Raw genomic sequence first — 12341 nt, 5'->3', positions numbered from 1 at the left:
GGCCTGTTAACATCTGTTGCTTTTAAATAAAAGCCAGCTATAATTTTTTCCCCACATTTCATGTCATCTTTACAGCCTCAGTAGATGTCTTCGTAAAACTTGCCTAACTCAAAACACAATCTGCCACTGCAGCATTCATGCAATCATTTCAGCAAGGCAATAAACAGCAATATCTCTGGCCAGCTACACCTGATTCTACCAAATCTAAATTATATGCTAGCTCTAATATACAACCTTATGTTTACATACTTATACTGTAATTGAGCTCATCAGTTTTATAAAAGTTTACAAAGTTTTATATCAGGGGGAAAATATCAGGGTCTCCATGTGCCAACATCTAACCTGTCAATGCTCTAGTTTATTCCACAGTAATACTTTTATATTGATTTAAACCAACCTCCTATGAACAAAGACATCTAATTTCCAGAGACTGAAATAAACAAAGGTACAGTATAATGAAATGCATTATGAGAACTTCCCTTTACCAGTGTATTGCACTGAAAGGCAACTCTGAAAGACTCCCTTTGCGTTCAGCCCTGTAGCACGAGGTAATTTGCATCCAGGGTTGCCAGGCTACAGCAAATCAGCTTCAAGACCAGATCTGGGGGCAGGGTCTTAGCTGAACAGCAATGACGTGGGTGTCTCTGCCCTTTCATCTTCTGACCCTCAACAAGGACAGATTAGGTGTGCCATGTTTACATAGAAACCCTAAAATTGGAAATAAATGCTAACTTTTCCAATTTACATTGCATTAGCCGTTTACGACTTCAACATTATGGATACAACACCCTATGGATATTTATTCAGGCAAAGCTGTGGCCTACAATATAACAGAAGTGATCTTATATCTAAAATGACAGACATTCTGTGAAGATGCGGTGAAAATAGCAACGCTTATCAACGTGCATACCATTCAGAGTTTAGCTATTCATCACCATGCAAGTTGCGGTTTTACGACCAATCTTTGAGCTGTGACCTTTCTATTTAGATAATAAAATGGAATTTATGGCCGCCATCCATTCGAATGACAGTATTATACTGAACAAACAGCACTTCTCCCACAGGCATTACCAGGTGATATAGCACGGAGAGGGGTCACACACATTAGCATGTGAAGGGCACTGCTACACGATTACACAGAATTCGGCGCCCATTAAAAAGCTCTGTCTGACTGGCTTCATACTCCATAACAGATGCAGCCATCGTGCTGTCAATCTCTGCCTTGCCTAGACCAGCGAAGACCTGGGTTTCCCAAGCAAGGCACCATGGCTGGTTCAAGTCACTGTTAACTTAATTTCTCCTCCCCTTGTGAGGTTCAACGCGTCTCATTCTGCCATCGCTCCCTGTAGTTGTGCACACTAATATACTATATCCACACCATGGCTGAGGACTGCAGACTCCAGGCAATAAACCCAGAGGCTCGCTGGACGGAAGGATCCAGAAGAGCCAGGATTCTCATCCCCCCTAAGCTCTCCGGCTCTCCTATGTGCTGACTTATCCTCATCGACGACGGGCCTGTAAGAAAAAGGGGGATCTGCGTCGAGTTTGCCAGCAGGCACTTGTGCGTTTACAGCACACGAATACCATTCCAAATTTAGACCAGAAAGTGCCGGAGGAGTGATCGCAAATAAAAAGCGTCCCACTTTTTCCACTGGAACATTTACAAATTAATGCATCTTTTGTCTATGATTCCAGGCTGATATCCCAGTTTAAAAAAAAGTAACTGACAAGCAGTCTAAATATATTGTTTCATACAGAATATGTAAATTATATCCCTAATCCTATGAAAATGAAATATACTGTGATGAATGAAAAGCATTAAGGATTTTATAAATGTAAGGATACATTTTTTTTTCTTATCCACAGATTTACAGTATTACTCGAAACAAGGTCATAAAAATTCTACATATTTGCACGCATGCACACCCATACTTACGTTATAGTGAATACACTAAGGCAAGCTGCTTATAACAACCCAAACATGATTACAACAAGCTGTGGAAATTAAAGGTGTAAGTAAAATGAAAATTACAATTCGTTTTCCAAGAAATGCCAAAATTTGAAACAATAATGGCTGAAGACATGCTCACACACGGACTACACAGACTACATGAGCTTCAAGTCACATTTCCTAAAAGACAACATTTCTAAATTCTAAAAACAAAAGAATTCATGGCATTTACTCCACTTTAATAATTTACAATTATCATTGAGATATTCTGTCGGCATATTCATAATGAAAATAATTCCAGAGATTGACCTATTGCTCGAATTTCAAAGGCCACTTCTCATAATTTTTTTTACAGGACTTCAGGAACTGAGGTGAGCAAACAAAGCAAATCACAAGCACCATTTTAAACTACCGACTCTAACAAAGACTCTTGTTTAGTACTTTGCATTCTGTCCTCTCTCTGCTATAAGCACCAGGTCTCTTCTAAAAACGGCAGGGATACTTCTGAATATTCATAATTATGTAGAACTGTAATGCATTGCACCAGTCAAGCAATTGACTGCTACAAGGATTCCTTCGCAATCAGATCGGAAAAAAAGTCTGCTCACGCTGATGAATATTCATGAGCACCTGTTTTAGCCGGGAATCTTTTACTGCTTAGCAATGTAAAGCGGGGATCCTTCAGCTTGTCACATTTCTCGCCCAACAGCTTTCTGAAAAACTCAATCTCGTCAACGGGGCGGCAAAAACAGAGGAAGCATCACCGCTTATCCACCCGTAACGCTAACGGGCCTTCTGCACCAACGGACCAACGGTTTTTCTGGGCTGATCAAAAATAGTCATTGCTTTACAGACAGTGCCATCATCCACCAAGACCACTCACTGTTGCTATGAATCTTCCACATCTCTTCTGCCGATTCACTCCGCTTTGGTTTATGCCCCCAACGGCCAGAAAGCATCTGCTTGAACCATCCTGCTGCCCACACCAACAGCTACATGAGCTAGGCGCTTCTACAGCAGACAAATGATACTAACCATCAAATACAGTATTTTCCTTCTGAGATGGGGTTGTAAGTACATATCCAACCGATGAGCGTTGCTTGATTGATTACCCTACCCAAAGGATCTCAATTGAAAGCAATAATATTAATACCATAAGGACACATGAATGCATTTGCTGAAATAATACCCCAGTGTGTCATTAAATGAGGCAGTAAGTGCAGTCTGTAATGGTCTATCAAGGGAGATGGTGCTGCAGTAAAATCTTTTAAGTGGTTTGTTAGGGAGATTCCAAATGAAATGTTGCGGTAGTCACGTCTTACATAAAGGATTTCCTGGAGCAACACAATCATGTATTGACGTTACGTACACACAACAATGGAAGATTCTGGAACTGCTTTCCTGCAGAGCAATACCAAAGCATTTACAATTGTATCCCTTATAACCCAAAAGGATAACACATTAATTCATTAAAATCCAGGTCGGAGGAAGCTTTATTATTATTCTAAAGGAACATGATCTAGAATGGGAATTTCAGTACAAATAAATGAGACAAAAAGCTACACTAAAGAGTAGAGTAACGCGCGATGCAGGTCTGATTCAGTGACACAGCACTTAGGTCAGAATGAAACTGAAGACTTTGTATCCTTGTCTTTTGTGCACGCACACACACGCACACGCACACAGGAATACATACCCAATCTCCATCTCTCTCTCTCTCTCTCTGGGAAACATATCAAATGAAAACATATCAAAAACATCTGTTCAAATGCACACCCAGGCTTAGAAGCCAAAATGCATTTATTTTGTGCATTTCCTGGAAAAGGTAACATGCCATAAAAGAGGCCGAGTAAAAGGCAGTCATTAAGTCAGAAAGGTTTGCAAATACAAAATAAAAGATTGGAATTGGGGCCCTGGAGGGCGTCCTGGGCTCTGAGTCACAGAGATGAGTGCTTCTGACAGCCCCTGGAGGCTGACCCCCGTCACATGACTCGGGAGAGGGCTGCCGAAGGCCTCGTTGTCGGTCACACGCGGAGAAAACATCCTTTCTGGAAACGGGCCGATACGATCATGCCCCAGAAGAGGCCAGTCACCGGGCGGGTGATTCATCAACCTTACCGTTCTTTCAGACAGGAGAATGGAGGGTCGCAACAGTCCCCTGGGCTTTCGCACGATTGGTGGATATAAATGGGACCAGGAGGGGGTGGGGGAGTCACCGGCCCCGACGCCCGTTCGGGGGAAGCTACCGTAACACAAACGGGGAAACGTGTGACCGAGTCTCTAGCAGGCACCTGATCGGTGAATGCTATTGGCCGACTTCGCGGTGGCCATTCTCTAAGCCGGCGTGTGATTGGCGGGCGTTACTGAGCCGCAGACAGGGGGACGCTGACGGGTCCGGCGGTGGGTGGGGGGGCGGGGGAGGACACGTTGGGGGGCGGGGGCGCGGCGGCGGATGCAGCAGCAGCGGCTGCGGCCGCTGCGGCCTCCATTTTGTTGCTGTGCGTGATGAAGCGTAGCCGTAGCCTCACCGCCGGCCGGAGGGTGCTGATGATCTTCTCCACCTGAAACGAGACCACACCACATCCAGGAAAAGGGCCAACTGCGTCTCAAAGCCAGAGTTTTTCTGTGAATTAAAATCTGCTGCTGCCCAGTAAATAACAATAAACAGTGAAGTGGAAGCTAGCCAGGTAATGGCCAATGAGAGAGAGAGAAGCACTGTCTGAAGACCCATCCACACCAAGAATGGATAACTTTAACGAGAACTATAAATATGTCCTTTGAGTCAAGTGGATGGCGGATTCCACACCATAACTATAACCAACAAGGACAGTGATGAATGATATCGTCAGGATCACTTTCAGAGTGATTTTCCCAGCTGCAAGAACAATAAAACACTGACAGCCGAAGTCCAGCCAAATTTAAGGGTGATGACATGGCCCAGAGACTATTTACAGAACATTATCGTTCAGCAGAGTGAATGCTCACATTTATATCTTATTAATGTTTCTGGAATGTTTCTGGAATTTAAAATCTATTATGGATTTGGTTCTCTGGACCATTGCTGTGACAATGTGAAAATAAAATATTTATCCTGGAAATTAGCATTATTATAAGATTTTTTTTCCCCACTTGATTTTCTCCCATTTTTTAACTGAGAAATAAAATTCCTGGATTAAAAAATATATATATATATATGATGAGCCTTGTGTTTACATAATCTTAACAGGCCTGGGTGCTGATTCTGACAGGAAGTGGTGAACGTGTGCTTACCTGGTCCTTGACGATGTCTCCAGTGAACATGTACTTGACGTGGTACAGGAAGTCGCAGATGGGGTCCACGTAGACCAGGTGGGGACTGTGCTGGTCCACCGTCTGGAGCATCTCGTAAAACGCCACCACGATCTGTGGGAAGACCATCCTCACTTATCCATAACCACAGTCAGAACACAAGAGCGAGCTCCCAACAGGGACTAGCGCAAATGTATTTTCTTTTTTGTTCAACCCAGCTGTGTATCTCTCAAGAGGTCCGTGGGATATTTTGGAAATAACTTAAAACGGTTACTTAGCACATTAAAAGATGTGAGAAAGTGCAGTCACTTCAGCACAGAGCAATTCCTGGGAGCTTGTAACAGCCGCAAACTGCCTTCTGGTTATATGCGACCGTGGGCTGCCTCTGCTAAAGGCCAGCGCAGCGTAATAGCGGCTCAATACTCTTGTACATCTCAATCAACTGCAGTGGTCTTGAGGAGAGAGTGCAGCCCCGGAGAGAGGCACAAAGAAGAGGGGAGAGGGGGAGAGGGAGAGAGAGGGAGAGGGAGAGAGGGAGAGGGAGGGAGAGAGGGAGGGGGAGAGAGAGAGAGGGAGAGAGGGAGAAGGACAGAGAAAAGAAGAGGGCACAGGGACTGGGGGGCTCATTCCAATCACCTATTTTCTTCTCTTTTTTTCTCTTCCTTGTTCCTGACCTAGAAATCGATCCGAGGTCCAACCCATTAAATGTTCCTTCTTGGAGCTAGGTAGAAGTTAGGAACTCCCAATCTTGCCTTTGAGCAAGGAAACGAGTGCATCACTTTTCTGGAAAGCCTGACATATAAATGATCAACCTCTCCCCATCTACCAGGTCTGTAACTGATGTTTGAAGGAGCAAGGACATTCCAATTGCGTAATTCCCGTTCTCGATTTCCCCCGTCTTCACTTCTTCTGGCCACTCTCAACGGGTGGAGCAAGGAGTAGAAAAAGGAGCCAGGAAAAGACTGATGACCCCTTCACTTACTCCCCGCATGTTAGTCAGGGCTCCACGGTGCCTCACTAACTGGGATGCATTAGTGTGGGATGCAACTTTTCAACTCAGGAGCAAATGTGCTCCTTGGGAAAAATGTTAGCGTTGAGGCCTCTCTGCAGTATATTAAATCTTACAGAGCCTTCATCATTTACTCATAACACACAATTATGTCTGTGGAGGAGTCTCCCCATCTCAGAGAGTGGATGGGCTGGGAGCTCCACCAGGCCCACTTTCCACCTCGTCAAAGACTCTAATACCCTCTCACACACCACACACTCTGCGTGAGGCAGGCTGAAGGACACTTCCTGATCCAGATAACGGGTAACAAAATAAGGACGACCCAGTTCCGATGGAAACCGTACCGCTCCATCAATCGCGGAGTATCCTGGCAACAACCAATCAAATTAATCTGACTGGATACTTTCTGGCTGCAATTCCGGCCTCCCGGTGGGCAATAAGCCAGGAAAATCAAGAAAGCATCCAACAATCATGCTCTTTGTGGTTTTACCATTTGCTATCAATATGTTAACATCAATATGCTCCTAGGCACCAATGTGACCAGCTTTCCAGCTATTAGTTTCACCAACTGATATGATGTCGCTTCCTAGTCATATTTTCGCTCAAACAGCCTATTTTCCCATTGGACTCCTTTCATGCTTGACAGCAAATTAAAATATGTTACATGTGTTGTATTATTATTTTTCCATGATTATTATTTTGGCAACTGGCCAAGCATTTTTCCCATAGGTTCATCGACAGAGGCACGCCATTTATCCTGCGTTTTCTCTGTTGCTTCTGTGACTGGGCATGTGAGCAAGGACACAAATGAGGAAGAGCAGTGAGCGAAACAGCTGAATTTCCCCCCATTGATTTCTATTGGCGTGACTGGGCGGCCTGTAGTGTAGTGGTTAAGGTAAATGAATGGGACACGCAAGGTTGGTGGTTCTAATCCTGGTGTAGCCACCATAAGATCCACACAGCCACAGAGCAAGGCCCTTAACCCTGCATTGCTCCAGAGGGGATTGTCTCCTGCTTAGTCTAATCAACTGTACGTCGCTCTGGATAAGAGCGTCTGCCAAATGCCAATAATATAATGTAAAGTAATGTAATGCTGTCCCTATACATCACATACCCTAAGACTGCGGCTCTAAGATGGCGACGGGCAGGCCCCTACCTCCAGCATGCAGCGGGTGCGCTCCTGTTGGAAGCGCTGCAGGAAGGGCCCTACCAGGTGGTACACGTACAGCAGCTGGAACTCCGTCTTAACGATGGGCTTCAGCACCTCCGACAGGAACCTGGGAGAGGGGAGACGGACGGGAGGAGGGACTCACCACCTGACACAGACAGCAGGCCAGGAGGCACGCGCCTAACTCAGCTCGGCTGTGACGTAGACCTCCACAGTGCCAGCACATCGACTCACGTTACACAACATTCGGAACGGCTGACTCTGCGTACGCGCAATTCCAAAACAAGGCTGCCTAATGACGCGTGCCCTGCTTTTCACTGCTGGATACAGTGCTGAAGGCAATTCAGGTGAAGTGCCCTGTTTAAAGCGGTAACCTACTTGGGAAGTTAAACTTGCAAAACTCCGACACCAACACAAACGTATATTCTATTATGATATCCAGGAGACTTCATTCAAATGTATGCTAACATAACATATTGAAAAATATGAGAAAGTACAGTCCCTTTATAGGTTAAACAAGCTTGTAAATGCGCTTGGCTAGCTTGTGAAACAGTAAACGGCTCTCTGGTTAGATCCTGGGCTGAGGATGCCAAGGGCCAGCTCAATGTAGCGCTTAAACCGGCTAATACTCTCGCGTTCTCACAATTCAAACAAGGTCAAAAAGTAGGGCTGCTCAAAACACAAACCCAGCTCTACGGTGCTTACAGCAATTTAAGTTAAGTGCCCTGCTTAAACCTACATCAGCAGCAGCCTACTTAAGAATCAGGCTTACGCAGCTGGAGGCTACAGGGCCAGTCTCTGCACTGCAGCACACTGTCTGCGATGGAAAAGCCAATCCCCTGGGAGCGTAGCCTGCATTTGACGCAGCGAAGCAGACCGTCGCATCACGCGGTAGAACAGGCGTTCACAGGCCGAGGCGACAGGCTCCATCCAGTCTGGTCACCGCAAAAAAAGTCAGACTTTCTTTTCTCTCTCTTAAGTGGAAAATATTACCTTGTTTCAGGTGACTTTTTGCGCGACAAGTGCAATTTTCTAACCGCGTTGGCAAATTTTGAACTGAGTTAATCTTTCTCACCTCATTAGCAATCTTTTGGTCTTTAGCAAAAATACTATCAAAACATAAGACTAAAATACTTTTTCTAAAATGTTTGGCTTTGGCAGTGCGGGCTGGATGTCACGTGGCAAACAAATCCGCTGCCCTAACTGACAGAGGGTGGGATGCCCGACACTGTCAGAACCTGATGTAACCGCAACACCCTGGTAACACAGGTCTGCGTTTTTCCTGGGTGTAAACAAAATGGCCTCCTTCAAAAACCTGTCACCTCTCACATACAGGGGACCAAGTGCTGTCTCCACCTTTAAGTGTGACAGGTAAAAACACATATACAGCAATATTATTACACTGGTACATTAAAGTGGACTTGACGTTAATATGAAGGGGTATGCGAGAAGGTATTAGTAAATTAGGATGACATTATTTGATATTGGCAATTTCGTAATAGAAACAGAGCCTGTAGGCACGTGGGCCTAGCTTTTGTTTGGAAGATGCACAGTACTGTGCAGAATACCATGCACTTACTCCCGATGAGCTGCAATTATGCAATTACAGGCTGCCTGTTCAGTCCTCTTTCTAGTGAAGTCTGACATAAAAACCTCCTCTCCTTAGTCAGGGAGAAAAGCTATCTCATAAATCACCGCAAGCACTAGAACACGTTTAAATGTGCGCTTCATAAAAATCTCAGCAACACTCGACTGACTGACTGCAAGTGTACATTAAACGATTAATCGCTGCGCTAATTAACACCGGTTTGAACCCTGCTTCCACTAGCCTGAGTGCAGCGCAGTGATAGCGGCCCCTATAAATCGCAGAGATCTCCGGAGAAGGGACTGATCTCCGTGTGAGGCCAGGAATGTGTGTCTCAGAGCCTGCCAGCTCGTAGGCTCCCAGCTGGCTCTATCACTTAAATCTTGGTTTTTACGAATGCTTTTAAAAAGTTCTATAAAGTCAGTGTTCTAGAAGTCCATTGCTTTCAATTACCAGTAATGATCGTTACATCAGCAATAGCATGTTAATTTAAGAACATTGTAATCACATAGTGAGGTCCATAAGTATTTGGACAGTGCCATTCTTTAAAATTATGTCAATGTCCAAATACTTACGGACCTCAGTATGTTTGTGACACTAAAAGCAGTGGTCTTCAACCCTGGTCCACAGGGTCTGCTGGTTTTCATTGTTACTCTAAACTTAATTAGTCAAGTAGAGTAGTTGAGTACTGAGTTAATTTATGTGCTGATTTTAAGGTGAAAACAAACACCAGCACACCCAGTAGCTCTCCAGGACCAGCGTTGGAGACCACTGCCTTAAAGGGTTAAGACAGAGCCGTAAGCTCAACTCCGGGAGTGGTAAGGCGGGCGTTAGCACGTTAGCGTACTTGGGGATGAGGGAGAGCTGTCCGATGCTGGAGTGGTGCCACACGGCGTGGGCCAGGGCCAGGACGTAGCTGCAGTACATCTCTGAGTAGGACTGGTGGCAGGCGGTGAAGTCGAAAAGCTGGAAGGGGTAGCCCACCCACTCCGTCTCCGAGGTCAGGGCGGGGCTGTTGATGACGCTCACAATGCGGTCGTGCAGGACCACCCAGTACGGCTCCTGGAAGGGCACGGACAGACAGACGGACCGATCGGGAACGGCTTGTTGGGCGTGTCTTTCCAGAAAGTTCTCGCTGAGAACAGTCTGGAAGACAGCTGCACCACCAAACTATATAAAAATCGGTGAGCTGCCAAGAAGAAAATTAATATAACTTAATTGGCTTGTGGGAAGCTAGCTTATAACACTAAATCTTTCTTACTTGAATGGATTTATTTTTTAAAAAGGATTCATATTATTACAGTCTAACTGACAACACGCCAATATTCAGTAACAGCCTAACACAGAGGTCATTATCCTGTCCTTGGCATGGCAGGGATGTCTTTTTTGTTTTTTCTTAACAGGGACAGTAAATCACTTTTCCATTAGCAGCGAGCAAGATGTGGCGGACAGAGGCCCGGTGAGCCAGCCTGTGTTTACGAGGAGGACGTGGAGACGTACGGGCAGGGCGGTGATCACCAGTCCGATGGCGTTCATCCAGGCTGTTATGTTCTCTCGAGGCACCAGGGGTTGGCTGTCGAGACATGGGCAGATGCAGGGACAGGGAAATTAGCATTGACATGTCACACCACGGAAAAGACGCATATTAACATATGCCTACTTGCACACCGCGAGCATTTCAATTACGGACAGATAATAATTTGCGGTCTAATCTGAATCCTGCAATGGCAAGAGCTTTCTCTAAGATGCTGCATCAGACCTAACTAAATTATCCACTAGTAATGCTAAGGTAATTCCAGTGTCTGAACCTCAAAGCTTACCGCTCCGTTAGTCATGGGCAATGCTAATTTCCCCACCTGACACGCTAACCTGCACAGAATGACTCAGCGTGATTCTATATCGGTCTCTGACAGCCTGTAATCTCTCTTATTTGGAGCCGTAGTTTCTGCAGGAGCAGTGTGAGGAATGTTAACGAGCACAGGGAGACAGGACCATGTCTTCGGATTGGCAGCCTCGGAGGCCCTCACCTTTTGAGGACCACGCTGAGGAGGGCGTTCCCCACCTCCTTCCCTGGGACGGCCAGGGCCATCAGCTCCACACAAGTCACGTGCAGGGCGTGGGCGGCCGGGTTGGGGAACTCGTTGAAGCGCCAGTCGCAGTTGGGGAAGGGTCCGGGGGACTTGCCTGCCATGGGTGTCGGGAGTCAAGGAAGTGCGACCATTTTCTTTAGTTTTTTGTAGTGTTTTTGAAATCAAAGGCCAAGTTCAGTACAAGTGTAAGAAAAAATAATTATGATTAATGAACAATTTTGATAACAGAATAATATAACTATTACCTACAGTACATTGTATATTCTGAAACGGTGGTCCTCACTCCTGGTCCTTGAGAGCCACAGGGTGTGCTAGTTTTTTTTCACCTTAATATCAGCAACCAACTCAGACCCAAGAAACCAGGTGAAGTGAGTAACTGCTTTAATTGATAAATTAAGTGCTAAGTAACACCAATAGCCAGAACACACTGTGGTTCTCTCCGGGACCAAGATGGAAGTAGACTATTTAAAAATCAAGGCTACAGATGGTTATTACATTACATTACATTATTGACATTTGGCAGACGCTCTTATCCAGAGCAACGTACAGTTGATTAGACTAAGCAGGAGACAATCCTCCCCGGAGCAATGTAGGGTTAAGAGCCTTGCTCAAGGGCCCAATGGCTGTGTGGACCTTGCGTGTCCCTGTCATTTACCTTAACCACCAGGCTACAGGCCGCCCCAGACCGCTACAGGTTATGCGAGTAAGAACTGCAATTTCAAAGTTGTTAACATGAACATTTTCGTGTGGAGATATATTTCTCTGACTTCATGAATACAAAACAGACTCAATAAAAAAAACATAAGACTGAGACTCAATACAACTACAACATAAATTTGAGTGGCACATTCAAGGACACATTCAATTTTTCAAGCCCTATCATAGGCGAATGAGCTTGCCGTTGCTGGAAGACTTTTAAAAAGATGATAAACAGCCTTCTTGCGCCTGGCCCTTGAGAGTAAAGGCAGTGAGGATATTGTCGACGAGGCGGCCGATGAGCTTGCAGTAGTACGTGTCGTCGGGGATCCAGGGGTTGTCTTCGCGCGGGTTCATGCCGCACTTGAGGTAGGTCTCGCTCAGGCACCAGCCCGGGGTGCGGTTGTCCTTCAGGGAGCTCATGATGGCGTGGACCAGCTTGCGCTTCAGGTTGGTGCGGTCTCGCAGGTGCATCTCGTAGTAGTGGAGCGTGTTGTACAGGTACGTCACCGGCCGATCTGGAGTCAAACCGCCAAACCAAAATAACAACAAGG

General features: G+C 45.6%; 1 protein-coding gene across 2 annotated transcripts in view; it reads right to left on the bottom strand.

Annotated features, from left to right (window-relative positions):
• Positions 1 to 2169: 2169 nt before the first annotated feature.
• Positions 2170 to 12341, bottom strand: part of med23 (mediator complex subunit 23) — a 38878-nt gene continuing 28706 nt past the window's right edge. For both annotated transcript variants that reach the window (XM_061241881.1, XM_061241882.1), the window contains 7 exons: positions 12069 to 12305; positions 11029 to 11194; positions 10502 to 10574; positions 9849 to 10063; positions 7405 to 7525; positions 5222 to 5353; positions 2170 to 4512 (listed from right to left, as the gene is read on the bottom strand). In XM_061241881.1, the coding sequence (XP_061097865.1) occupies positions 4312 to 4512; positions 5222 to 5353; positions 7405 to 7525; positions 9849 to 10063; positions 10502 to 10574; positions 11029 to 11194; positions 12069 to 12305 (1145 nt within the window). In that variant the 3' untranslated portion in view covers positions 2170 to 4311. The remainder of the gene's footprint in view (positions 4513 to 5221; positions 5354 to 7404; positions 7526 to 9848; positions 10064 to 10501; positions 10575 to 11028; positions 11195 to 12068; positions 12306 to 12341) is intronic.

The sequence above is a fragment of the Conger conger genome, chromosome 5, assembly GCF_963514075.1.
Source record: "Conger conger chromosome 5, fConCon1.1, whole genome shotgun sequence".
Lineage (NCBI taxonomy): Eukaryota > Metazoa > Chordata > Actinopteri > Anguilliformes > Congridae > Conger > Conger conger.
The sequence above is the reverse complement of the archived record's forward strand: the minus strand, read 5'-3'. Positions and strand labels throughout refer to the sequence as shown.